The 25989-nt window shown below is 45.7% G+C and overlaps 1 protein-coding gene and 1 non-coding gene across 2 annotated transcripts; both read right to left on the minus strand.

Moving 5' to 3' along the window:
• Positions 1 to 19: 19 nt before the first annotated feature.
• Positions 20 to 21385, minus strand: EIF4H (eukaryotic translation initiation factor 4H). Its single transcript, XM_055562578.1, has 6 exons — positions 21227 to 21385; positions 8570 to 8757; positions 6375 to 6439; positions 6197 to 6293; positions 2019 to 2156; positions 20 to 1934 (listed from the first exon to the last, which is right to left on the minus strand). The coding sequence occupies exons 1-6, from the start codon at positions 21283 to 21285 to the stop codon at positions 1795 to 1797; spliced, it is 687 nt and encodes a 228-aa protein (XP_055418553.1). The 5' UTR covers positions 21286 to 21385; the 3' UTR covers positions 20 to 1794.
• Positions 7579 to 7701, minus strand: LOC129638276 (small nucleolar RNA SNORA32). Its single transcript, XR_008707779.1, has one exon. It is a non-coding gene; the product is annotated as a small nucleolar RNA SNORA32 (small nucleolar RNA).
• Positions 21386 to 25989: the final 4604 nt, after the last annotated feature.

The raw sequence follows: 25989 nt of genomic DNA on the forward strand, positions 1-25989 counted from the left end.
AATAAAGACAAGCATTAAATATTACGTAAGGTTTTCTTTTATTTAAAAGATCATTCACAAAATACCATATCCATAGATTTACTTTCTGTCATATAGCTGAATGTGTTAAGTGTTTGGAATTCCATTCTTACATTTAAAAGTCAACTGGATTGCCCAGAAGTTTAGATGAATTTGTTTTGTTCTTAATCTTTTCCACATTGGAGATGTAAGTAGGTCATCTGAAAGCATCAGGTTTGATCACAACCACGTAATGCATGTCTTTCTTAGGTAAGTACTGGTGTTACACAAATGGTTCTTATCTCAGAAGCAAAGACGACAGGTGGGAGGAGGACAGGAGGCAGAGTTCTGTGACTTGCTGAGACCTGGGGACAGGGAAGCCGAGGGCGGCAGCTAACGAGGAGCTGTCTCCTAAGCGCGCCGCCCAGGCCCGGCTGCCCCGGCCCTCCAGTCTTGCTGGTGAGGGTCTCTCTTTTCTGGGGCTCTAGCCGAGCCCGGACTGCTCCCAGTGGGATGAACTGGGACTCGGGTGCTGAAAAATGTGTTCACACATAGGTGTCTGAGCTCAAAAGCTGCTGCCTAGCTGCCCGGCCCTGGGTGAGAGCTGAACACTCTATGTGGGAGTGACATCCTGAAGCTGAGACCTGGTGACCTTGGGCCACCTCCCTGTTACCTGACAGATCTGCATAGTCAAATTCTCAATTCATCAAGTGATAGAGTAAAGTGCCAGATCCTAGGCCCATTTTCATTCCAAAATTAAGGGGCGGTGGGAAGCACAGGCTCTCACTGTGACTTAACACTGGGGGACAGCGAAGCCCAGAGAGGGAGGCCGGACACACCGTGGGGGCCCAAGAGGAAGCCGTGTCCGCATAGGGTGAGCCCAGCACAGCGCCACCCCCCGCGGCCCCGAAAGCACCGCTGTGCCCGGCGGAGAGCAAGCTAGACATACAGCCACAGAGGGGCCTCTGACACGGCTGGTGCCCGAGGGAGACCACCGTGGACACGGTGATGGAAGAGTGATAAGCACACAGTGAGCGCAGCAGGGCACTCAGTCTGCCTCCTGCGTGCACTCCCCACTGACAGTTCACACCATTCTCTCGGGTTCTGCTGTTTGAAATGTGAGCCTCTTCCACGTGAACAGCCCATCTGGGAAGCGGGTAGTGGAGTCAGGACTACCTATAAATAGTTATAGGAAGGAATCTGCAGAGATCAACAGATACTTTATCCTTGTTTTGAAAGCAAGGTGTCCCAAAGGCTGTCTGTTAATCACAGCTGACTAAAAACAAGGGGCTATCCAACGTGGGACTTGCTTTCTTCCTTGGAAGCCACAGCAATACAGAACTCGACATGCAGGTCAGAAGAGAAGCACTGAGAAAAGGCAAAGGAAAAGGCCGGTGTGGCAGAAGTAAAAGGCAAAAGCAATGGAGAGAAATGAAGCAGCACTTCAACCCAGAGAACTCCCGCACGGCGGCCGCCTCTGCCCCTCTAGAGAAACTCATGTGCTGGAAGGAGACAAGGAGCAAGAAGGGAAAAGGACAGAAGGAAAAGGGGAAAGGAGTGGCAGGGGAAAAAAAAGCACAAAACAGGCACTAGGTAGATACAGCAAAGCCAAGAATGTACTAAAAACCACTTGTTAACTGCTGACATGCACTCACAAGCTCTGTGTTTCCGTTGTAAGAAAGGAGGACAAAGGTCAGGCGCAGGAATGGTAACTGCAGGACTGCCGGTCCGGGGGGCCAGCCAGGCTGTGGTCTTGCTCGAACGCCCCCCACACCCCATTCCCTCCCCACCGCAAGCTCATTCTTGCTCCTTGTGAACGACTTCCTCTCTGGGCCTGGCTCCCCCGAAGATGGCAGAGTTGGGGTTGGCTACTTGATTGAGGGGCGTTGCGACTGTTCGAGGTTTAAGCTGGAGCCGTGGTCTCTGTGCTCGTTCCTCTGGGGGAAAGAAACACAGCGCGGTTTACCGAGGCGTCGTGAGAAGGCGCCCTCCTGCCACCCGTTTACACGTCACCATCATACCTTCTGTGGGTTCTCTGAAATCCATATTGGACCCTCGAAGGGGAGGGCCATCTCTGAAACGACTTCCCATTGGGGGGCCTGTTCGCCGGTCACCTGGGCGACTCCCTCCCCGGCCTCCTAAGAAGTCATCCCTGAAACCTGCGGAAGGAAGAGAACCACAAAGGATTTTTTATACTCCCACCTCAAAGCTGATTATACAGCTGTGTGAACTGTTTGCACTCCATTTAAAATTCTTTAGTGTGTCCAGCATCAGAAATTTTTCCGAGATCAAGTGCACTCAAAACGGGTTCAAATGTTAATCTGCTGGGCAATTTCAACACTGACACTTTTTGAATTGTAGAAGATTAAAAAGAAAAAGAATTTTAGGAGAGAAAAATGAAAGGAGCTGTTTAAATTCTTAAGTTTGCAGGGAAAGCCAGTAAGACTATATCCTAATAAGGCTTAAAACAAAACTCCTCAAAGCACATTTTATTGTTTTTGATTATCATCTATAGTTGTTAAAAAAAAAAGATAAACCTGAAATTTAGAAGTAACAATTTAGAATGCAAAATCACACACACAGAGCTAGATGTGAAGACAAAATAAAAACACCAAGTCACCTCTGGGTGACCACTCCCCTTTTTCCAGTTTCTGCTGCCATTCAGGTGTGGATCATTCTAAAAGCAAAGCACCCGTGTGTAAACAAAGCTGTCATCAGGCCCACTCCCTTCCCAAAGAGGGAGTCAGAGAGCAGGAACCGCACATCCAACCTACACCTCTTACAGCTGCAAAGGGCTTCCCCCCCCAATCCTTTGTGCATCCGCTAAAATAAGTAAATCGCATCTTATTTACAATCAGAGTAAGCTGCAATTGTCATCAGTGTGAAAAACATTTTCTCAATGGACTTTTAAGAGCCTTAAGCCTTACTTTGTTTTGTATTTAACTGAAAGTCATTGGGGAGGGGGATGAATTGTTTTAAGATAACCTTTTAACAGTATAACCTTTAGCTTTCAATAAAAATTTAAGACATAATTAAACAAATACGCTTGCCCTCTCTGTTTAAGCTCCTGAAGGTGACTACTTTTATTCACTCCAAGGATGGTGTCACTGGTCAAAGCTTTGTAGGAACTTATCCTTGAAGAAGGATCCTGAGCTTGAGGAAGTCGGTCCCCCTTATTCGCAGATTTCGTGTTTGCAATGTGTCTACCCACTAACCGGATTTGGAACCCCGAGATCAGTACTCGGGCCTTCTGGTGTCACTCCGACAGCACAGGGCAGGGGCAGACCTGTCACCTGACACGTGTACTCCCAACCCAGTGGCGGACAGACCTCGGCTCAAACAAGCGAGCGCCCTCTTCACAACCTAGTTAACGCTGCGCTTTCTGCCCTTCTGCGCTCTTTGTGAGTGACTCTGCTGTTTAGAGCAGCACCTAAACATCGCGGTGACATGCTGGCTAGCGCTCCGAAGACCAAGAAGGCTGGGCGCGCCTGGTCAGAGAAGCCTTTCTCAGGCAGCACCTGTGAGTTCACCGTTAACCCATCAACTGTGTATATATTAAACACGGTGATGTATCGACTGGTTGACAAAAACATGACCAAAGGCTCACAGGCCTGAGCCTCACCATGGCGAGTATTTCCCCAGGAACAATAGCTCAGGATCCGCTACCTGGGTGTTTGCAAGAACCCAACATTGTGAATACAGACAACTGACTACCGTAAACGGTAGGTAAGGTTTTAATTTTTATGGTCTTTAAAGGTAGCAAGGAATCTGTAAATTGATGAAGTTATCTGAAACTCAGTTCAGAGACTACTTGTTTGAACAATTCCATTTTTAACAAAACAAGTAATGAAAACAATTGTAAAAAGACTTAGAGCAGCAGGAGCACTGCTCTGGGGGAAAACCTAATCTGGACGCATATAATCAAGTCTAAGGTTCTTTGTGAAATCACTTTTAACAACCAGAGCATTCACCATTCATTAACCAAGCTTAATCAGTACTCAATTAACCTGACATTTTCCCCAAACTAAACTGTCAAGTGTACCTTTCCTCACTAGGTATGAAAGTAAATTCCCCTTAAATAAGATTAATTTTTGCTTCAGAGTTTAGCATAGAACAAATCAGCTCACACCCATACAGACAAGACACATAAACACAACTGCTATCAATACTCCGTCCAGGATCATGAGACCAAGCACAGCAGGGGAAAGAAAACAAACCAGTGTACGTTAACGTTAAGCGACCACCTCGCTTCAAAATCTCTTCTTATATGAGCAATGGGGAATAAAAAGCATGGTCTGACATTAACAACCACCTTTCCATCAAGTCTGATGACAGATTTCTAGGAGGCACCCTACCCATGAAAAACTTCTGAGCTTTCTTTACAAAGTTTAGTTTAATATACTGTTTATTTCTGGTTGACAGGGACCTTATTTGCTTTCTTCTTTCTATTTTTTGTATTGCTTGAATTTTTTTTTCTTTTTAACAAGAGCATGTGTCAAAAACAGACATCATTAAAGAGTCAGAGAGGTCTACCTATAGAGATAACCTGCACGGGCTGTACGCCACCACCTGGGCACTGCCGGTTCTAGATACAGTATGGTCTACACCGGCTGGGCTCAAGGTACTTTCTCTGGCTACATTCACTGTATGTCTTGCTTCAGAGTTCCAAAAACCCAAGCTAAGCGAACAGTAGAAAGGTGTTAGTTCCTCTGGTAAGCTTCAGAGCTGGAACTCGCTGTGCCGTTTCTTCAGTACCAGGGCATGCAGAGCTGGCAGACGGGGGCCAGCACTCACCGAGTCACCAACTGCACCCGAGGCGGCTCTGAGATGACTTTGCTGCACTTTTCAATCCGAGACGAGCTTGCACATAAAGCTACAGGTTTACTGGCTTATACTGTACTTCTGTGAATAAGCTGTTTCTGACTGGCTATAGGATTTGGGGTAATTAAATCATTCAAGAGATATAAGCAGCCATCTGTTTAGCTAAAGCAGTACTGGAAATAAATTCTTTAAGAAACTGACTCCCAAGACCAGTTCTTCCCACACCTGGCAGTCACCTTCTATCGAGTTCTGTTCTGCAGGGGATGACAGGGCTGCAGGGAGGCACGAATGCTCTCCTCTAACAAGGTGGCCAGTGCAGAGCATCTCCAGTTTACAGGAAAGAAAACAGACCTGTGTTTCATTTTCTACCTTATGGTTACAATGGACATTTTGACCAAATATTAACTACTTTCATCATTAAAAAAAGAGAGAGAGAGAGAGATGAGAAATGTTTAGGACATCAACTCTTCAAAGCCTGGCACGCAAACTGACCTCATGAACCGACACCAGGAGGCACCCCAAGCCTGCCTCGGTGAGTTAAGAGAGGCAATTAGCAAGTGGACAATGTCCACCTTTAAGAAACAAGAGGTCAACAGGACTACTTCTTACTATCTAGGAGGGAGCCACCAGGAACCATTAGCATGAGGCTTTCTCTAAGCTTCTAGAACCTCCACACTACTTCTAGAAATAACACTACTCTATTCATGCCGTACACACTAGACTCCACCAAGGGGAAAGACTCAGTGTGAGATACAGGCATGTGTAAGAGCAAAGAAATGGTAACAAAACAAGGTGGATCAGTTCAACTTGGGCTCGACGTAGAAGCGTTGAAGTCCTACCCCAAAACACTGAGGCTCTAATAGAGGCTTGATGCGTGCCTGGGTACCTTTCAGGAAAGTTTCTTTTGTGAGAGGATCGAAGGCAGCAGTCCGGCCAGGCGGGCTACTCACAAGAACCATACAACGGCAGCAAGGCCACCAAAAAGGGTAAGTGGTGACACTCTAGATACTGACACCGGAAATCCCATCTACCACGAGATTCTCAAGAGCCGCCCATTCCTGAGAATACACAAAAAAGGTAAAATTGAGGTTGATCATTACCTTGCTGCACAAACATGGGGCAATTCATTGGAAGACATTCAGCTCATGTGATGGGAACCTCACTGAAATTTTAGAAAAGTTTTTTGCTGCCAAAAGGAAGAAGAAAAAAACCCAGGCTTGCAGAAGCATCATCCATTCTTTATAAGATTTTACACGTTTTCAAAAGCTCATAAATACCTAATCAGACCCACGAGATAAGAGGTCTACTATAACCTACAAGACTTGTAATCAGTGGGCATACAGCAACTTTTATGTTCAGTTGTAGAAGAACCAATCACCTCTGTCATCTGGTCCACCTTTCCTGAAGCCAAAGCCGCCTTTATCTTGTTTTCTGCCTTCTGCAATGTCCACACGGAGTGATCGGTCACCCAAGAGCTAATAAGGGGAAAATATGGTAAGTACTGGCAAGACAAAATCCAGCGACTACCACCACAGAGAAGACCCGAATATACTTACTGCACCATCGTATGTCAAAGCTTCCTTAAGGGAATCCACTTCATCAAATTCTACATAGCAGAATCCTGTAAGAGAAAACAAACCCTGACTTTCTCCAGGAACTCTAGGTTGAAGACACGGCGGGACCCTGTCTGTACCGCTTCCCTACCTCACAACTACCACTTCTGTTGCACCTAGACGGCCACAGACGTGCAGAACCCGAAAGTGCATGTTTTACTTTCTAATAAATAGAATTTGCCTGGAAGTCCTTCCTCTTAATTATATTCTATCAGAAAGTGCTAACCAAATAGGCAATGAAATAGTAGCTATTTTTATAAAGCTTTACCTTTTAACCATAATATTAAAACCTTGCTTGGATCATTGAAGAGTTGTTAGTTTTGACTTCTGAATGACTTCTAACTTCTGAACACATCTAACGGGGCTTGAAGACACATTTCAAACTGGATACTAAACACGCTTTGAAGGAATACTACATTGAAGGTGCCTATTACTTACGCTCAGGTAGTTGGTGTAAAATCTGTTTTACAAAGCTGAAAAACACACCCTCAGCAACAAGCACATGCTCTTCAGGAGGCTAATTAAAGACAGCTAGTCTGGGGGCTTTATCGACAACCCGAGTCCTTGATGCCAGATTCTGGCACGGGCCTGTAAACAGGACACCCCTGGCAGCGGAGACCACACACCCTCTCTCCCCGCTTAAACCTCTGAATAAGCCTTCCCTTCTACTTGCCACACTCTGGTCCATGCCCTTTCCCTGCCCCCTGGGTTAAATCTGGGTTAAGAGCCCTCTCCCCACTGCCCCCTGTGCTCACACTGCACCCTGTATTACCACCCTCCCCTCCCCCTCCTGTATGATCACAAGCCACCCTCAAACCCCACTAGGACGGCAAGCGCGACAGCCTGCGTCCTAACTTCTCCTGTTCACCATCTGCTCACACAAAGAATGGCTGGAGAGCCCCCGTCCCCAGCTCGGCCTGTACCTCCGTATCCATGCCTCTCCCACGTGGATTCAATGTTCAGAGGAACTGAGAAAACCACTTCCAAACTCAAACAGCCAACAGTCGCCTGGTCCCTCTAGAGCTCACACTTGCCTCACTCTAGAGCTGCCGAAGATGCCCTCGTATGAGACAAACTCTTAAAACCTGCTGCTGCTGGCTCGGCCCTGAGGCTGGCTTCACCCCCACATTTCTATTCCCCTTAGATAAAATGTTCCCAAATAGGCTGAATGCTAACAAAGTAGCAGAAAGAAAACCTAGTGGGAATCATTTTTTATGGTCATGTCCACAGCAAATGAGAAACTGCATTCTAAATGCCTCGGTAATGACCATTCACCCACATATTTGTACCTTAAATTTGAATTCTTAATGCTTCCTCGCAGTGTGACTTACTTCCACAAGCTTAACGGGTACACGGGTTTTCATTATTTGATCACTTACGATGAAAAGGGTCTAGGTTCTTAGGTGAGAAAGCTTTCAGAACGACAAAAATACAGAAGCACTCTGCCAAGCACACCACTGCTTCGGGTACAGCCCCCACCCCACCACAGCCTCTCTGCGCTCTTCATGGGCGCATTTCTGGGTCAATAAAGCAAACCAAATGCCCTTGGACCCTGCATCAAGCACTTAAATACAGGCACACCTCCCTTCATTCAGCTAGACGCCAATGCCATTTGATTCCCTGTTCTTAGTCCTTCTCTGCTCAAGAGCCCTAAAGAGACTAATCCACAGACACTAACTTGATCTGCAGTCTGACCCCATCACTTCCCCAAACACATGCGCTGACGTCACAAATGTAGAGTGACAAGTACCAGGTTACTCTTTGGACTTCATAATAAACCAGATCACAGGAAAACCACCCCCAAGTGCACGAGTCAGCCAAAGTGATGCACACCTGAAAAGCCCCGAGTTCCATTTCTTCATTTCATTCCTGGGAACTCCTTCTCTGGCAGAGACACAACTGCTACACAGGCTAGGCACACTCCAGGTTTACTTCGGCATGTGTCACATCTTCTACAAACTAGATTATAAATACCTCCCCTCCCTGCCACATAGAACTGAAGACCTATGAGTTAAAGGGCTGTGTTTATTTCAACCACCTGGACCAGGCAAATGTTCCAACACTTTCATAATTAGAGGCCTCTGCGTTAGACCCTCTCTCCCCCTTACAATAGCCCGGTAAAAATCCCCTGAACTCACCTTTAAATTTGTCTGTGTCTTTGTCTCTGACTAGCCGTACACTCCTTATGCTGAGATCCTTAAAGATAGCGTCTATGTCGCCCTGAACTGTGTTAAAAGGCAGATTACCTACATACGCTGTGTAGGGGGGCTCTGTGGGCAGCTCCTTCTGGCTGCGGGAACCATGGCCACCAGCACTGCCACGGGACCTGAGGGAGAAAAAGACAGGATTCAAGTTTGCCCAGAGGGCCAAGGAAAATGCCTCTCACTCAGCCGTACCACCATGTACATTGTCCTGAAATGACAAAGTATTCCAAAATTCATTATGGAAAATATGCCTATTTTTGGATGACAAAAATGTCCAGAAATACACAATCAGTGTAAACATAGATTTCCCTAGAGAATCAAATCCAAACAGAACATCCTCCTACAGAAAAGGGGTTCTCCTATTCCCTAAATAATAATAGAAGAACAGAACCTAAGCCAATGCCCTCCCACACACCCAATAATACTAACACATACAGAAATGAACTGTCCAATTTCCTGTCCTGAAGCTGAAGTTTAACTCATTCACAATACAACTGTCTCTTGCTATTGTCTGATGATGGATAACAGGCTCTCATACAGATTTTTGTGTAGCTAGTACTATGTACATACATACTCTCCACTCCGCCACGCACTACCTCACTGGGTCCTCAGATATATGTGCACATGACTAATTCACTTAAAACTCAATGCAATTTCCTCAGCTGAGACAAGAGGCGTTTACTTGTCCATGGTGGCTCAGTCAGTAAAGAATCCGCCTGCAATGCGGGAGACCTGGGTTTGATCCCTGGGTTGGGAAGATCTCCTGGAGAAGGGAATGGCTACTCACTCTAGTATGCTGGCCTGGAAAATTCCATGGACAGATGAGCCTGGCAGGCTACAGTCCATGGGGTCGCAAAGAGTCGGACATGACTGAGCGACTTTCCCTTTCACAGAGCTTACAAGTGGCAGGACCTGGACTCCATCACATCATTGCTAATGTGAGAGGTAGTGGTTTAAATCCCAGCTCTACCAATACTCACCTGGAGGAGTTTCTCAATTTTTCTAAGCTTTATTTGGAAAACTGTGTCAATACTATAAAAAACATTGAATTCCTGAGAAATCACACGCGCTGCTTGCTGCATACACACAGCGTGCATGTGTGGAGTAACAGTGACCACCACCACGGCCACCTGCAACCGGAGATTTACAATGCTTTACAGGCAATTTTAAAATACATGGGCCATTATACATTTGCAAAAACCCACAGAACGGAACGCACACTGCCAGGAGGGAACCTACTGCCACCTGCGGACACTGCGTGATGAGCCGTCAGCGCAGGCTCGCTGACCGGAGCCACTGCGCCGCTGCGATGTCCACAGCGGGGGCGCCGCGCCTCTGAGGAGAGGGGGGCATGGGAACGCTGGACTTTCTCACCAATTCTGCTCTGAACCTACACTGGTCTGCTAAAATTAATGGAAGGCAGGGGAACTCTTCTTTACGTTAATAATGATGTCAGCTAAAAAATGCAGGAGGAATCATGTAATTAGAAAACCACACCAACACAGTAGTGACTGATTCAGGCAAGGCTCAGTTGCCACTGTGAACAGGCAACTGAACTTAGTATCTCCAGTAACGCGACAAACTTAAATGACATGCCCTCTATAAATGAGCAGACTCTTCAAACACATAAAAGTCATGAAAGACTTCTTTAAGGCAGGGAGACTAACAAAATAACAACCAGTGCTACCTATGATCTTTGGATCCCAGAACAAACAGCCATAAAAGAAAAAGCAGGTGGAGAAATGTGAAACTGGTGTGTGTGAATATTACTGTCAGCATTGAATCTCTTAGGAGTGGTAACTGGTACTACAGTGAGCAGGATGCCTCTGTTCTCAGGAAGACACACTACTTAGGAATGAAGAGTCAGGACAGCCACTCATTTTCAGGGGGTCTGGCACAAATGTCGTGTGCGCGCATGAATGTATCAAGACAGAACAACCGTGAAACTTCCAACTCTACTACGGTCCACTGTCTCATGTTCTTTCAACTTTACTGGAGACCTGCAAGATTTCAAAATAAAAGGTTCAGAGGAAAACAATTTAAAAGAGGGAGGTGCTGCTTTTAAGAGACACTTAAAGCAAATGAGTCTCCTCACATGAGTCAAAGCTCTGCCCAAAGTCACCTTCCCTTTCTTCTGCAGGGTATAATATTAACACCAGGTCTTGGAAAGTAACTTGACTTTTAAAATTCACGCAGTGCTAGAAATATCATGATAGAAATTCCACAACTTGCCTGACATGAATTCCAGATACCTCAAATGTTTGATAATAAATACCTTTAAGACAACACTTGAATAAGAGAAAAATAGACTTACAAGTGAATGTGGCTTATTTTGCATTTCAATAACCATAAAACCTAAAATATTTTCAGGAAGATACTCCTTGGGACTGGGTACTGAATGTATAAAAACAGTACAAACACTCGGAAAACTGTCAGAACAGAGAACCAACTGTAATTTAAAACACTTAAAGTAACACCTGGTGGAAAACAGCCCCTTGCCCTCAAGTAGCTTATGTCTGAATACCACAAATAAAACAAAAATAACTGTAAATGCATACACACATGCTTGTGTATGTATTTACACAGATACATAAAAAAGGCAAAGGGCTAAAATGATCTTAAAAAAAAATTAACGAGAAGGTGAGGATGAAAGAATGGTAAATTTGGCAGGGGTACCTTTAATGAACCAAGAAAACGGGAGGGAGGAAGACTTGCTAAAAGGGCATGTGAGAACTTTTGTGGGGTGCTGGACAGAGGACTGAAGAGACAGGGTGAAGCGGCCTCTGAGTGCAGAAAGCCACCTGAGCCTTGATAAGGATCGCTTCTAGCAAGAATGCAGGATCATCAGAAGCCAGCTCTGGCTTTGGGAAGATGAAGACTGAAGAACCCCACTTCAGGCAAGCAGTACTCTAAGAGCAGGAGCTGTGGAAAGAGCTAATTCAGACCCACGAACTCGCTCATTTCACCCCAGCCTCACGCAACTGCCAGTGGTTTAACACTAGATTTTCTCAAGGAATCACAGAGGCAGTCCTAAACACTGCCCCACCCGATGCCCTCGGCTCTACAGGGCTTGCGTGGCTTTTAGCTTCCCACAGAGTAGTTCACTGGAGACACTACAGCGCAACGGGACTGGAGCCGGACGGACTTCAATGTATTCACTCTACCAAGAGCCTAGTGTGCCAGCAACTTGAGACAAACCCCAGAGCAGACGCGTGCACGTGATAAAGCGCCACACGCTGTCATCACCGTCAAATAAAAGTCAAATGTCAGAAAGCCTGTGAGCCAGAATTCTTAGGAGATACTTTTGAGTTTAGAGGGGACTACTATTCCAAATAAGCTATGTTACACGAAAGCACTTTCTAAAATAGGTTAAAACACAGAAGACTCATCTGGCACCTTAGCTTGGTGAAGGACCTTTTCCAAATCACCTCTGTACCTCCGTTTTTGCATCTGTTACTTTATAAATATTCAAATTTTTATGTTATAGAGGAGCTTGAGACTGACCATAAAAATACTTCACAAGACTGATTGCTTTATAAAAGTTTAATAACAATTCTGAAGTGTTATGGGTCGATTAAACACCCTGCGGGATACACTGCTCACGCAGAAGCAGCCTGACTAGCAGCTGTGGACGAAAAACAGGCAACAGACGAAGCGAAGCTGTAATTCAGAGACAGACTGAGCTGAAGGTCTATGCTTCGCTCCCAGGCCCCATCACCCGCCCCCATCGAGCAAGGGTCCTGCCCACTCACGCCTGCTGCTGACAGGGACAGCCTATTGAAAATATATACATATATGAAAGTTTTAAAGTAATAATTACACCCTCAGTCACTTCAGAAAGCCAACTTTCAACTCCATGTGTGACCAAAATCCTATAGGTCACATTTCTTCACTCAAGTCAACAAAGTATCTGAATGTCTATTAAATACAGAGCACCATATTAAGGGCACAAACCTAAGACTCAGTTCCTACTAGCAAGGAGCTGATAATTCAGTTAAGGGGCTCCAGGTTATCTACAAAGAAGAAATCACATCCCAAGTAAAAGATGACAGAAAATTCAGGAGACAGTAATGAGCAACATCTCTGCAGGGTGGAGCAAAAGGCACTTGAACTCTTATTTTCCAGACAGCAGACAAAACACTGAACTCAACATGATAATGTGAATAAGCAAAGATAAAGAGGAGTGAGAGGAGACTGGAGGAAGGGTGACTGTAAGAAAAGAGATTAACATGACAGGGATTACAAGCATAAGTGTATGAAACAAAACTAAGCGCTCAAGATTTGCTTCCAAATATGTAAGATAATAAATAATGGAGGACACATGCTGTTATTTCTGGGAAAGAACTTTACAAAGACTTCTAAGTGAATCAGAAACTAAGCAGGACCCCCCCGGCGGGGCCCGGATAGGAACCCGCATGTCAATCAACGCAGGGGACACGGTCCGATCCCTGGTCCGGCAAGACTCCACATGCTGTGGAGCAGCTAAGCCCATGCGCCGCAACTTGTCCACGTGCCCCCGAGCCCGCGCTCCGCAGCGCGAGAAGCCACTGCAACAAGCGCGCCCACTGCAGCTGCAGAGCCGCCCCACTCGCACAACTAGAGAAGGCCTAGGTGCAGCGCTGAAGACCCAGCACAACCAAAGACGAACAAAAACCACTATGCAGAATGGAGGTCTTGTTGCTGCCATTTAAGACCAGTGACAAGGTGCCCTGGCCTGGGTATTAGCCTCTGGGCCAACTGAAGCATCGGGCCTCCTCTGCCTCTAGTGCTTCCAGGGCTCATCAACAGCTTTGGTCGTTCACGTGCCACCCACAAACACTAGCATATATCACGTGCCATGAGGCATTCTTCCTAGATCCTATATAAATCCCAGTAAGAATGCCTTTCTGAGAATAAAACGCAAGGAAGCAACAAAGACAAAATCCTCTGAGCGTGCAAAGAAAGGTCAAAATGTGTAATTTACTTCGTTTCGAGACAATAAGCAAAAAAGGTAAGGCTGTCAAAAGCCAGCTCCTCATTTCATTAACATCTTACCAGCCCCCTTACCTATTAACACCTTACATTAGTAAGACACTGATTACAATCACTGAACCAACATCAACACATTTACTAACTAAAGCTCAGTTTATTCAGGTTTTCTTAGCTCTCACCTCCTGTCTGTCATTTTCACGTCCCAGGATCCCGTCCAAGATGTCACATTACATTTCAATTTTAGCTTAGGTTTTAAAAAACAAGCCCATGGACCAACTGAAGACACTGCACTCCCAAGTAGCTGCTGCTGCTGCTAAGTCGCTTCAGTCGTGTCTGACTCTGTGCGACCCCATAGATGGCAGCCCACCAGGCTTCCCCGTCCCTGGGATTCTCCAGGCAATAACACTGGAGTGGGTTGCCATTTCCTTCTCCCATGCATGAAAGCGAAAAGTGAAAGTGAAGTCACTCAGTTGTGTCCAACTCTAGCGACCCCATGCACTGCAGCCTACAAGGCTCCTCTGTCCATGGGATCTTCCAGGCAAAAGCACTGGAGTGGGGTGCCACTGCCTTCTGATCTTTCTCTAAGTGTATGGATTTCCCAAAGCCTTTAGTTAGCACTCAAAATTAAATCCCTTTATCCTGACAACTATCATTACTACAGGATGTGCATGAAAGCCTCTCCAAGTTTCTGGTGAACACTGGGAGTGGTGTGGGGGGCAGTGTCTGGGGTGAGTTCTTCAACGAGCCCTATTTCAGGGGGCTCTCTCTGCTGTGAATGGGAGCTTCGTAATTCAGTCACATCTGAAAGATACAAAAAGCAAGGCAGGGAACTGCAACCTTCTGAGGCAGGAACTCTTGTTCACTGCTTTATCTCCGAAACTGCAACAGTATCTGCTACTTATCAGGGTAGAAGGAATGAAGCCACAAGCCTGCCAACTACTTTAGGATTGCAAGTAACCTCTTTCACCAAGATGGGTACTCATTTAGATTTTCAGATGGTCCCTAAAAGAACATTAAAGCATCCTTTATTTGGTTCTGGCTCTGTCTCTCCAGAGGAAAACCTTTCTTCCATTTAACAGTTCCGTGGGCTAACCAGCTGTAGTAGTCCTGTTAAGTCAAAGAGTGCAGAGACCTCCACAGATCGTGCTGTTGGCCATCACGTACATCAAGACGGGGCACCACACCACACCATTACTCATGCACTTGCAGTATTTAAAAAAAGAAAACCATTCATCAAATACCATTTGTCTAGAGTCCATATATATGCATTAATATACTATATTTGTTTTTCTCTTTCTGACTTCACTGTGTGTAACAGGTTCTAGGTTCGTCACTTCACTAGAACGGACTCAAATGTGTTCTTTTTTTAATGGCTGAATACTATTCCATTGTATGTATGTACCACAACCTACTTGCAGGGAAGGAATAGAGACGCAGATGTAGAGAACGGGACTTGTGGACATAGACACAGGGGAGGGAGAGTGTGGGACGAATGGGGAAGCATCAATATACGCACACTATCAGGTGTAGGACAGAGAGCTGGTGAGAGGTCGTGTGCGGCACAGGGAGCCCAGGCGGGCACTGCGCTGGCGTGGGGAGGGGCTGGGGGAGGGGAGAGGGAGGAGGGGTGTGTATAAATGTGCTGATTTGCATTGCTGTACGGCGGAACCAACAAAGTACTGTTAACAGTTTTTTTTAATATTTAAATTAAAAAATAGGGGAAACAAGGGGAGGGAGGAATTCCCTGGCAGTCCAGTGGTCAGGACTCCATGCGCTAACTTCCAAGGGCCTGGATTCAAACCCTGGTCGACTAAGTTAAGATCCACGAGTGAGTGGTTCAGACAAAAAATAAAAAGCCATCTTTAGCAAAGAATGTTTTTTGATAAAGTGGTCAAAATGATTAACTTTATTAAATACTGACCCATTTAAAAAATATCCTGTTACCAAATGGGAATGAAGCACTCTGCTGCTTACAGAAGTACGTGGTTAGCTTAAGGAAAAGCACTCCTGTGAGTGAGTTACAAACTGAACCAGCTATTCATTTCATGGAACAACACTTTTACCTGAAAGAACTAACCAACTGTGGTCCAGACTTGGGTGTCAGGCACTTTCATGTAAATGAAGCGAGTCTTGTCCCTTTCAGGAAACCAACAATACTATCTGCTGCCAATGACAAAATGCAGGCTTTCAAGCAAAAGCAAAACCCAGAATTTTAGAAAACTTTTATCTATCAACATACGCTTGACAGTCTCCCAATTCCTGAAATTTTTCTGATGAAACTGACGGTGACATTGATGAACCTGATTTTTGACACTGTATAGTGAAATATGTCAGCTTTTGGAAGCTCTGCATAACTCAGTGAACTGGTATTTTCCAAAGGACCAATACATCATGTTACCAAAAAAATGCACAGGTAAAAGATACACTCAAAACATAAGACAAATCTATATGGATTTTAATGTAAGAGATGTTTACTGTTACAATTAACCTTTATGGAAATTACCAACTGGCAAGTTTTGGTAGTTAAAAATTAAGAGTACCTACAATTATCTAAAAAGTCCATTAAAACAATCCTCCCACTTCCAACTGTTTATCTGTTTAAGGCTGGATTTTCTTCATGAATGTCAAGCAACCTACCTTAAGAGTGAATACAGACACAAAAATGAGAAACCAGCTGTCTTCTACTAAGCTAGATATTCAAAAGGTTCCAGGGAATTCCTTGGTGGTCCATTGGTTATGATGCACCTTCACTGCCGAGGGCCCAGGGTCAACTCCTGGTCAGGGAACTACCATCCCACAGGCTGTGGGGCTTGGCCAAAAAAAATCAGGGGGTTCCCTACAAAAATGCAATTGATTATTCCAATTACAGAAGAATAGCCTGTGGAGCGAGGGGGTCACCAGCTCCATCTCCCTGTGCTGGCGCACAGTGCAGGTGCCATGTCTTCAACAGAGTATCAGTACACGTGAACACATCCTGAGGGTCCTTTCAAGAACGTTAAAAAAACTATGATACGCTTGGCAAACTTAAATCCAAGGATATTCAATGATTCACAAACACAACTTAGACATCACAGCTATGAAGTGCCATCAAAACCAGCTGGTCACTTGCGCCCTGAGTGTGCAAGTCTAACCACCTGTACAAACGATGGAAAGGCAAAAAGGCAGCAGGGTCTCCTGCCCAACACTCTCCTGTTTCCAGGGGAAGCTGGATCTGATCCAGGACTGACTCCCCGATGCCCTGACCCTCTCAGCCAAACATTCTGCTTTGTACGTTCCAAGTTTCTGGGAAGATGTCTTGATTCTGTATGAAGTCTTTCTAGAACACTAAGGGTAATTTCAAATAGAAATATAAATTTTAAAAGTACATAAGAATTTTTTTTAAGAAATCTCAGAAGCATTTTAATAATCCAACATGAACTGTTACAAACCAATAATGTACAAGAACAAATTACTTAATACTAATTTATGATACTTATATATGCTTATTATAAATGTTTTATGCCTATAAAATGAATAGCATTCCCTTAATTGGCTTTAGAAATATACCCAGGAAAACAATAACTCATTCCAGCTAACTCTCAATAGAAACTTCCCCATTCTTACTAACTCCAAAGGAAATTTTTTAAGAAGTAAAAAATTATAAATCAACAGCTACCGATTGTTAAGCATTTATGTTCCAGATACCGTGCTGCAGTTTAACATCTCATTTAATATTCCAACAGCTCTACAGAGGAGTTTCTATCGTATATGTGGGGAAAATGAGGCTTAGAGAGGTTAAGGAACTCGTCTAGACCACACAGCTAATACACAGCTGAGAGAACACTTGAGCTCTTGTCTGACTCATTCTAATGCCATGGCTTCTGCCCGAACATCTCTGACATCTCAAAGACCTCTTGGTAAAACCAAGTATTTGAAGAGAACAATGACTTGGGATCAAGCACGGGGAGACTAAGGAGGGGAGAGGAGGATGACAATAAACCTAAACAATTTGCCATTTGATAGGTTTTCATAATATGCCTTTCAACACCTTTACAGATCCTGTCAGTGAAACTAGTCAGCTTTCATACACTTTCTTCTGCATTATAAGACTTAAACGTAGACATTTAGACACAGATGCCAAGCTTAAGTCCTCTAAGACTCAAAGATCAGAATTCTAACCTCCCCCCACTGGAACTTAATAAAGAATATTTAACTTTGTAGTTTAATTCATCTTTAGCAGGTACCATTCCAGCAATATCAATTCTTGCTAATTCTAAGCTCCAATCTAATTCTCAGGATTGATGCTCCTTTTAGATTCAGCACTCAAAAGACCTTTTGTAGTCAGAAATGTAAAATTAGTGTCAATGGCACTTTATTGCCAAAGGCAAATGAAAAATCAGATCCTCAGAAAGATAAGTTAGCAAAGTGCAAAACAAAAGTACACTCAAGATCTGGTACAATCAACTGATAATTTGGAATTCTGTTTTACTCGATTTCTGAGCAACAATGCTGTCCCTGGTTCTCCCCTCTGCTGCTGGGAACATGCCTTCAGAGGCTGGGGAAATAAAGCAGTTGTTCAACATTGCTTCCTGACAACCATACTGGTTATTACACACAACTACAAAATACACTTACAAGAAATGTATAATAATTATTAAAACCCAAGTTTTTAGATTTTGACAAACCTGCCATCCCTTTCACCTGTGACCCAAGTTGATTACAGAGTTAAGACATCCTACCTAAGGTGTTTTAGATGAGAGAAGTGAGTGAAAGTTGCTCAGTTGGATCCAACTCTTTGTGACTCCACAGACTGTACAGTCCATGGAATTCTCTAGGCCAGAATACTGGAGTGGGTAGCCTTTTCCTTCTCCAGGGGATCTTCCCAACTCAGGGATCAAACCCAGGTCTCCTGCATTGCAGGTGGCTTCTTTACCAGCTGAGCCATTAAAGGAAGCCCAAGAATCCTGGAGTGGGTAGCCTATCTCCTCTCCAGCAGATCTTTCCAACCAAGGAATTGAACCAGGGTCTCCTGCATTGCAAGTGGATTCTTTACCAACTGAGCTATGAGGGAAGCCCAGACTAGAGACAAGGTGCTTTACAAAAGTGCCAAACACAAACTTCCCTGGCAGTCCAGTGGTTAAGACTGTGCTCCCATTGCAGGGAGCGTGGGTTTGATACCTGGTAGGGGAACTACAAAGATTCACATGACACAGGGTGAAGCCAAAAAAAAAAAGGTGGAGCATTAAAAACAAAAAAAAAAAAAAAAAACAACAAGAAACAAGCATGAAACAACACAGGTGGTGATCACCCATAATGGTGAAGCAGCGCATCTGACATAAACAGCACTGAGACGTGTATTGTGCATGCATGCTCAGTCGTGTCTCTTTGCAACCCCAAGGACTGTAGCCCGTCAGGCTCCTCTGTCCATGAAATTTTCCAGACAAGAATATCGGAGTGGGTTGCCATTTTCTTCACCAGAGGATCTTCTGAACCTAGGGATGGAAGCTGTGGCTCCTGCGTTGGCAGGCGGATTCTTTACCGCTGAGCCACTCAGGAAGCCCTGAGACAAGTACTGATGTGAACATAACTCGATCACTGAAGATGATCATCTGATCCTATCATTTTGTTAAATGTCAAAGATCCCAATAACTGATAACTTCCGACCTGATGAAGTTAACATTAACCATCTGGAACAAGAAAGTTTTGGCACAGATCACACCACTACATGTCTGGTCCTCTGTGAAGTTTCTGGACCCACTCCAGACACTGCCTAAAATAACACACAAATTCACCAACAGGTTTTTAAAAACTACTTTTTAGCTACCTGAGCAATATCTCCTATGTATATTATATAAAGATGAAGTCAAGTGGAAAATTCCAAGGTCATTTGTAGAAGGTGCTTAATAGCAAAAGGATTTTTTGTTATAAAGCTTAGGAAATGTACTGGGCCAACTACTACTCTCTCGTATAAGTTTCTGGAGTGCATCTGGGCAAATGGCTAACACTGTCTTTTGTCTTTTCTGATACTCTGATAAACAGCATCTTAAACGAGAATTTTACTTTTGATCAACTTGTTATTCAAGGCAGCCCAACTGTCAAAACTTGATACACACAGGAAGACTAACTCGAACACCTCAAGTCACCAGAACATCTGGTACATTTGTCAAAAGCCAAGAATTAAAAAAAAAAAAAAATCCCCAGGTTTTGTATACTACAACTAACACTGTAGTCCCAAACCAACTAAAATTCCTTGGATCTGTCTTAATCTTAAGAGTTTTCCTGGGTTCTTCCAAATGTTTTTTGAAACTAGGAGAAAAAAAAAAATACTGGTCATTAAATTTCAAGATGACTTAACTACAAATTTGATGTCTAGAAACCTACCCCAAAGGCAGTAATTGTACATGTAATCCAACATCTATTTCTTTTTTATTAGCAAATAAAGTATTCTTTGAAATAACAGGTGGCTCCACCTCCCCCAACTTCCATGTTCTACAGTCATAAATGGTACTTAGTGCACTCACGCACCCAAACAAGCTTTTATTTGAGCCATTCCCAAATCGAGGTATTAAAAGGTCATTCTTCAGCAAACAAAGATACTTTTGGGATTGAAACTCAGGAGACTGGACACCTCAGTAGGTACTATTGTGGTGTTTTCTTGGGAAAGTAATCCTTTCTGCAAATCACACAAAGGCAAAGTGTACCCTTGACAAACAGAAAGATGTTCATAGCCCATCTCCTAAATTCTGTACGCGGTCACTCGTGTATAAAAAAAAATAAAAAATGCAGAGCAGGTCCCTGGAATTAAGCACCATAAGCTTTTAATTCACTAGACAAGGATTTTTCTTTTAAACAAGGTGCACGTATAGTCTGTGTATGACCAGAATCAGAACGAAGCCTAACGCGATTCCTTCTCCAGGTCGTAACATTTATCTGCCAGTAAGCACGTAGCACTTGTCAGTAAGGCACTCTGATCTAAGGAAGGATAAAAGGAAAATGCTACGGTGTGTGTTTGTTTTGGTTGGTCGTCTTGGGCTCCAGCTGCCAAATCCCAGCCTCACCCGAAAACGGAAGGGAATAACCTCTCTCTCGGCCTTCCGACCCGACACAGACTGCTGGTCTCATGGCCAAACAGGCCCAGCACACTTGCAGCACGGGCTGACAACAGGAAGGGGCGGCCGGGACCCGGGCTGGGGCCCGGCAGGCAGCGGGCCCCCACCCCCGCTCTGCAGCAGAGCCCCGCGCTGGCCCTGCCGTCCTGGGGGATGGGGCTGGAAGCGGGAGCCCGTCGTCCCGGGCCCTCAGCGCCGCGGCAGCCCGGCCCTGCGGCCGAGGAAGAGGAAAGACACGTCGCGGGCGGCGGAGGAGGCACAGGGAGGGGTCTGTCCCGCGAGCAAACCCCTGGGAGCCTAACCGCCGCCGCACCCTCCCCGAGCGCGCCATTTCCAGGCCCGGGTCCTCCAGGTACCTCTACGAGGCCTCCGCCGGCCCAGCCGAGCCCCTACGGCTCGCCGCCCCTGGTGTGAGCGCGGGAAGGCCGCCGCCCAGGGGCCAGCCCCCCCACCCCCCCACCCCGCCACCTCGCCACCTCCGACTCCCGTCCGCCTCCCGCGCCCGGCCGGGGCCCGCGCACGCCCGCCTCACCCTCTGCCGCCGCCGAAGCTGCTGTAGGCCCGATCGTCGTAGGTATCGAAGTCCGCCATTTGCCGTCTCCGCTCCGAGAGGAACCAGGGTGAGCGAGGAAGGACCCCGCAATATAACTCCCCCCGCCCCGCCGCCGGGGCTGTCCGCCGCGCCGCCTGATCGCAAATCGCACGCACGCACGCGCGCGTGCGCGCACGTACGCCGCGCCGCGCCCGGCCTGGGCCGACGGGCCTCTGGTGGCCCTGGCGCGCTTTGCGGCCCACGTGGTGCGGCGGCGCGTTGGCTGCGCGCCCTGCCGTGCGCTCCGGCCCATTGTGTGCTAGCCCCCCGCATCCGGGCTTCACCCGCGGCCGCCTCCGGCCCCCGCCCCGCCCCGCCAGTGGACGTGAGCCTGGCCTGACCTCCCGAACCTTTCCTCTGGTTGCTGCAGCGCACAGCGAGGGCTCCTCTCCGGGCTGTCTTTGGGATCTGCGCCGGGCCGGCGGTGCTGTCTGTGGTCTAAGCTTTCCGAACACCAGACCTGGCAGGGACCCCAGAGCTCTCCTCCAATTGGTCCCACTCCGACATCTACCGGCCAGGGTGTCGCTCGCTAACACTAAAGTAAGGGCTGCCTCCCCCAGGATGGAGAACCCCGCCCCCGATCCCCCCCTCCCCCTCCCCCTCCCCTTCCCCGCCGCCACCTCCCCGCCACATTGAGCTGAGCATTCCGTTGAGAACGCACAGGGGCGAAGGGCCTGGAAGGTGGAGTTTGGGGGTCAGAATCTGAGCGTGCGAGGCAATGTGGATGACCTTTTGAGTCCTGACTCCGAGATTCTAACTGCCAGCTAGGTGTCGGTCTTGGGGAAGGGGTGTTGTGACTGGAGTGTAAGTTGTCCTTGAAACAGAGAGTTGTTGCATCTTGCTTTTGGAAAAGAATTCTATCCTGAGTGAATTCCCTCTAGCAATAGCACAGAATGGAAAGGCAGTGGAAATTCATTATGCTGGTAATTTCACAGGTTTGTGATTGAGATTGTGGTAATAGTGGATGCCCTTAAACCCTTCTAGAGCTGTCTAGGAAAAATCGAAAACCTCATAGAATTTTTGCAGTTATGGCTCAGATGGTAAAGACTTTGCCTGCAATGCAGGAGACCCGGGTTGGATCCCTGGGCTGAGAAGGGAATGCCTACCCACGCCAATATTTTTGCCTGGAGAATTCCATGCACAGAGGAACCTGGCAGACTACAGTCCCCAGGGGTCGCAAAGAGTGGGGACAAGACTGAGCAATTAACACTTTCACTTTTTTCACTTTCACGTCCGTTATTGGTATATTTAAGCATTTTCTGCTACTTTCCCCCAGTGCTAGCATTGACAGCAGCTTTTAACTCAAGTAACCCGGGCTCTGCCTCTTACTAGCTGTGTGATCTCAAGCAAGTCACTTAGCTTCTTTAAGGTCCCAGTTTTATCATCATTTTATCCTAAGGTGGAAGATACCAGCCACCTCAGATTGGAAAGATTAAATGAAAAGTTTTTTATACCAAAGTCTCCCAGCCCACACCTCAAGGTGAGATTCTGAAGGACGGGAGCCTTTGTTGAGAGAGTTGTCATCTCCCACAGGGCACTGTGTGAGGGAGAAGAGTGTGATTTATCATGAATGAAGTAAAAGGAGGGAGGACTTGTAGGAAGGCCTATGGCTGGGGCTCTCCCAGCACCAGGACCATCCAAGGGCCACCACTCCCACCAGGCTTAATCGTCCTTTCTCTTCTTAGCCAACACCCACTGCCAACACCCATCGTGCCACACTCCTGATCCTCACTATCTTCCAAGACCTTACTGTCTCTAGGCCTCGTTTCCCCTCCCTTGATCTCCAGCCACACAGCTTCCACCCCACACAGGATCTGGAAGATTAAGGCCAACCCTAGAAATTTCCATAAATGCACTGACTGCCTCCATGGTAAAACAAGATACTGAGCCTCTCCTGAGGTTGTTCTCATGAGCTGGGATCCTCGTTTGTTCCCTAACTCCTTCCCCAGAATGGATATGCCAGCCTTTGCCAGTTCCCTCTAATCCTGGGAGTGGGGAGGTGCAACCTGCTAGAAGGCCCAACTCAGATGCCTCTTTCTGGGAGGTGCCTTTAGTGTAGTGGTGAAGTTTATGAGTTGCATTTTACTTATTTTTTGACTGCACAGCACGTGTAGGATCTTAGTTTCCCGACCAGGGATTGAACTGTGCTTCCTGCATTGGAAGCTCGGAGTCTTAACCACTGGGCCATCAGGGAAGTCCCTTGTGGGTTGCATTTTAAACTGCCTGTGTTTAAATCCTGGCCACACCACTTAAACTACTAGCTATGTGATCTCCAGAAGTGGTTTTAATCTGTCAATTCTTTGCCTGTAAAAGAACAATAGTCTTAATATTCAGCTGTTTTTAAGTTCTGAAATGTTGGTGTTTTCTAACTTATCTTAAGTAATCTCAAATGTGAATCATTTTTATGTTGAGACTAAGATCAATGACTTAGCCAATTGATGTGAAAAGACATATTGATACTGTATAAATCTATGCAGATCCACCCATGTGAATCTCAATAAGCATCTGTATTGAGCTACTGCCAAGCTTCTGTTACAAGCCTGAGTGTTACTCTTAGGTCAAAGACTTTCCAAACAAGTGAATCTGAATATGAGAAAAAATGATACCACCATCTATACATGATGAGAATAAAGAATACTGAATATGTTTTCTTTTTAACCAAAACCATAGCTTAGTGGCACTAAAAGTGTGCAGACTTTGCAAAGAAACAAAACCGTTTAGAAAGATCTCAAATCTATTGAATAAGAGGTGAAACTATTTGGAGAAGGATGCTTCAACTCTGGCCCTTTGGTCCATTTTCCACAAAGTGGTCATAGTGTTTCTTCTAAAACCTGAGTCAGGGCATTCTGGACCCTGCCATCTTCCTGGGAAGGAGCCAGAGGCCCTTTGGTCTGCTCACCCTCCCAACCCCTCCTCCCTGTCTCTCCCATCACTCATCCACCCAACCACCCTGTTTTCTTTCTTGTTCCTCTAACGCCCTGATCACCTTCCCACTTCAAGATTTTGCTTTTCCTGCCCCCTGATACCCACACAGTACCCACCACTGCTTCCTTCAGGCCTCTTCTCAAAGGAGCCTTCCTAACTTGTTGTATGCAAAATATTGGGTTGGCCAAAACGTTCATTTGGGTTTTTCCATTAGATGGTGCAGAAAAGCTTGAACCAACTTTTGGCCAACCCAATACCAGTTATCTCTTTTCTGCCCAGCTGGTTCTTTTTCCAGCTTGTCTAACCTGACTTCTTACCTGTTTGTCATTTTCTTATCTAAAGTCCATCTTCCCCGAGGGTGGGGAGTTGGTTTTGCTGGCACATGAAGTCTTGGCACCTGAAAGCAGGGCCTGACTCACAGAGGAAGTTCAACAAATACCGCTTGCTTCTATGAAAACTGGGTATCAAATGAAAATATGTGGAGTTTGACTAAGACCCTGTCTTCATCATCCCATTTCCTCCCATCCCTCCACTGGGGTAGCCTTGCAGAGAGCTTCCACGGCCACTGCTGGTGCTCTGTAGACAAAGACACCCTGTAATTCAATAATGGCACCATTCATGTGCTTTTTGGTATTATTTTTAATAATTTTATTGAGATATCATTTATATACCATGCCATTCACCCATTTAAAGTGTGTAATTCAGTGGTTTGTAGTGTAATCACGGAGTTGTGCAACCATCAACACAATCAAATTCAGAACATTTGCAACACCCAGAAGAAACTGCTCTCCTTAGCCTTAACTCCCCACATCTTACCCCAGAGTCAGAGACCAGCTAATCTACTGTCTATAGATTTGTCCATTGTGAATGTTCCATTTATTATTACTGTTTCTTTTTAAATTTGTCTTCTCATTGGAGGAGAGTTGCTTTACAGCCTTGTGTTGGTTTCTGCCATACAACAAGGCAAGTCAGCTGTAATTACACAGGCACCACCTCCCTCTTGAGCCTCCCTCCCCTGGACGTGCCATTTACATGGAATCAAATGTGCTCCTTTGCGACTGGCTTCTTTCATTTAGCCTAATATTATCAAGCTTCACCCATGCTGTGCCATGCCGTACATCCATGTGCAGCACTTTCTTCCTTTTTATCATGAAATAAAATTCCATTGTGTGGGCATGCTGCATGTTATTTATCCATTCAGCAGTCGGTGGACATTTGGGTTGTTTCATTTGGGGCCATTATGAATGAGGTCGCATGAACATTTGTATACTAGTTTTTGTGTAGAAACATGTTTTCCCTTCTCTTGGGTGTGGTTAACTCTTAATATTTCACAATTTGAGGATCTTTCTTTGGACTGTTTTCCAAAGTGACTGCACCATTTCTCATTCCCACCAGCAGTACATAAGGGTCCTCGTGTCTCTGCATCCTCTGTAGCACTTGTTATCTTTTTTTTTTTAATCTGTCTTTTTGATTATAGCCATCTCACAGGTTTATGGGTCTTTTTTCATTTTCTTTATGGTGCTGTTTGAAGCACAAAAAAATTTTCATTTTGGAAATTGGCTGGCGGTCCAGTGGTTGGACTTGGTGCTTTCACTGCCAGGGCCGAGGTTCGATCCTGATTGGGAAACTAAGACCCACATGCTGCACCTGCGGCTGATAAGTAAATAAACGTGGGCTTCCTGTTTTGAGCAGGAGTAGGGTTTCTGCTTCTTGAATCTTTAACATCCTGTCTTTTGCCAATTCTGGAAAATTAGTCATCATCCTCTTTAAATATTGTC

This window comes from Bubalus kerabau, chromosome 23, assembly GCF_029407905.1.
Source record: "Bubalus kerabau isolate K-KA32 ecotype Philippines breed swamp buffalo chromosome 23, PCC_UOA_SB_1v2, whole genome shotgun sequence".
In the NCBI taxonomy this organism is placed as follows: Eukaryota; Metazoa; Chordata; class Mammalia; order Artiodactyla; family Bovidae; genus Bubalus; species Bubalus kerabau.

Excerpts from the sequence above, each read along its gene's own strand:
- EIF4H (XM_055562578.1), bottom strand. The coding sequence starts at position 21,285 with ATGGCGGACTTCGATACCTACGACGATCGGGCCTACAGCAGCTTCGGC. Across the intron at positions 6,294-6,374 it reads CTTTGACATACGATGGTGCA|CTCTTGGGTGACCGATCACT; the intron begins GTAAGTATATTC and ends TCCCCTTATTAG. Across the intron at positions 2,157-6,196 it reads AGGTGGACCAGATGACAGAG|GTTTCAGGGATGACTTCTTA; the intron begins GTGATTGGTTCT and ends TTCCTTCCGCAG.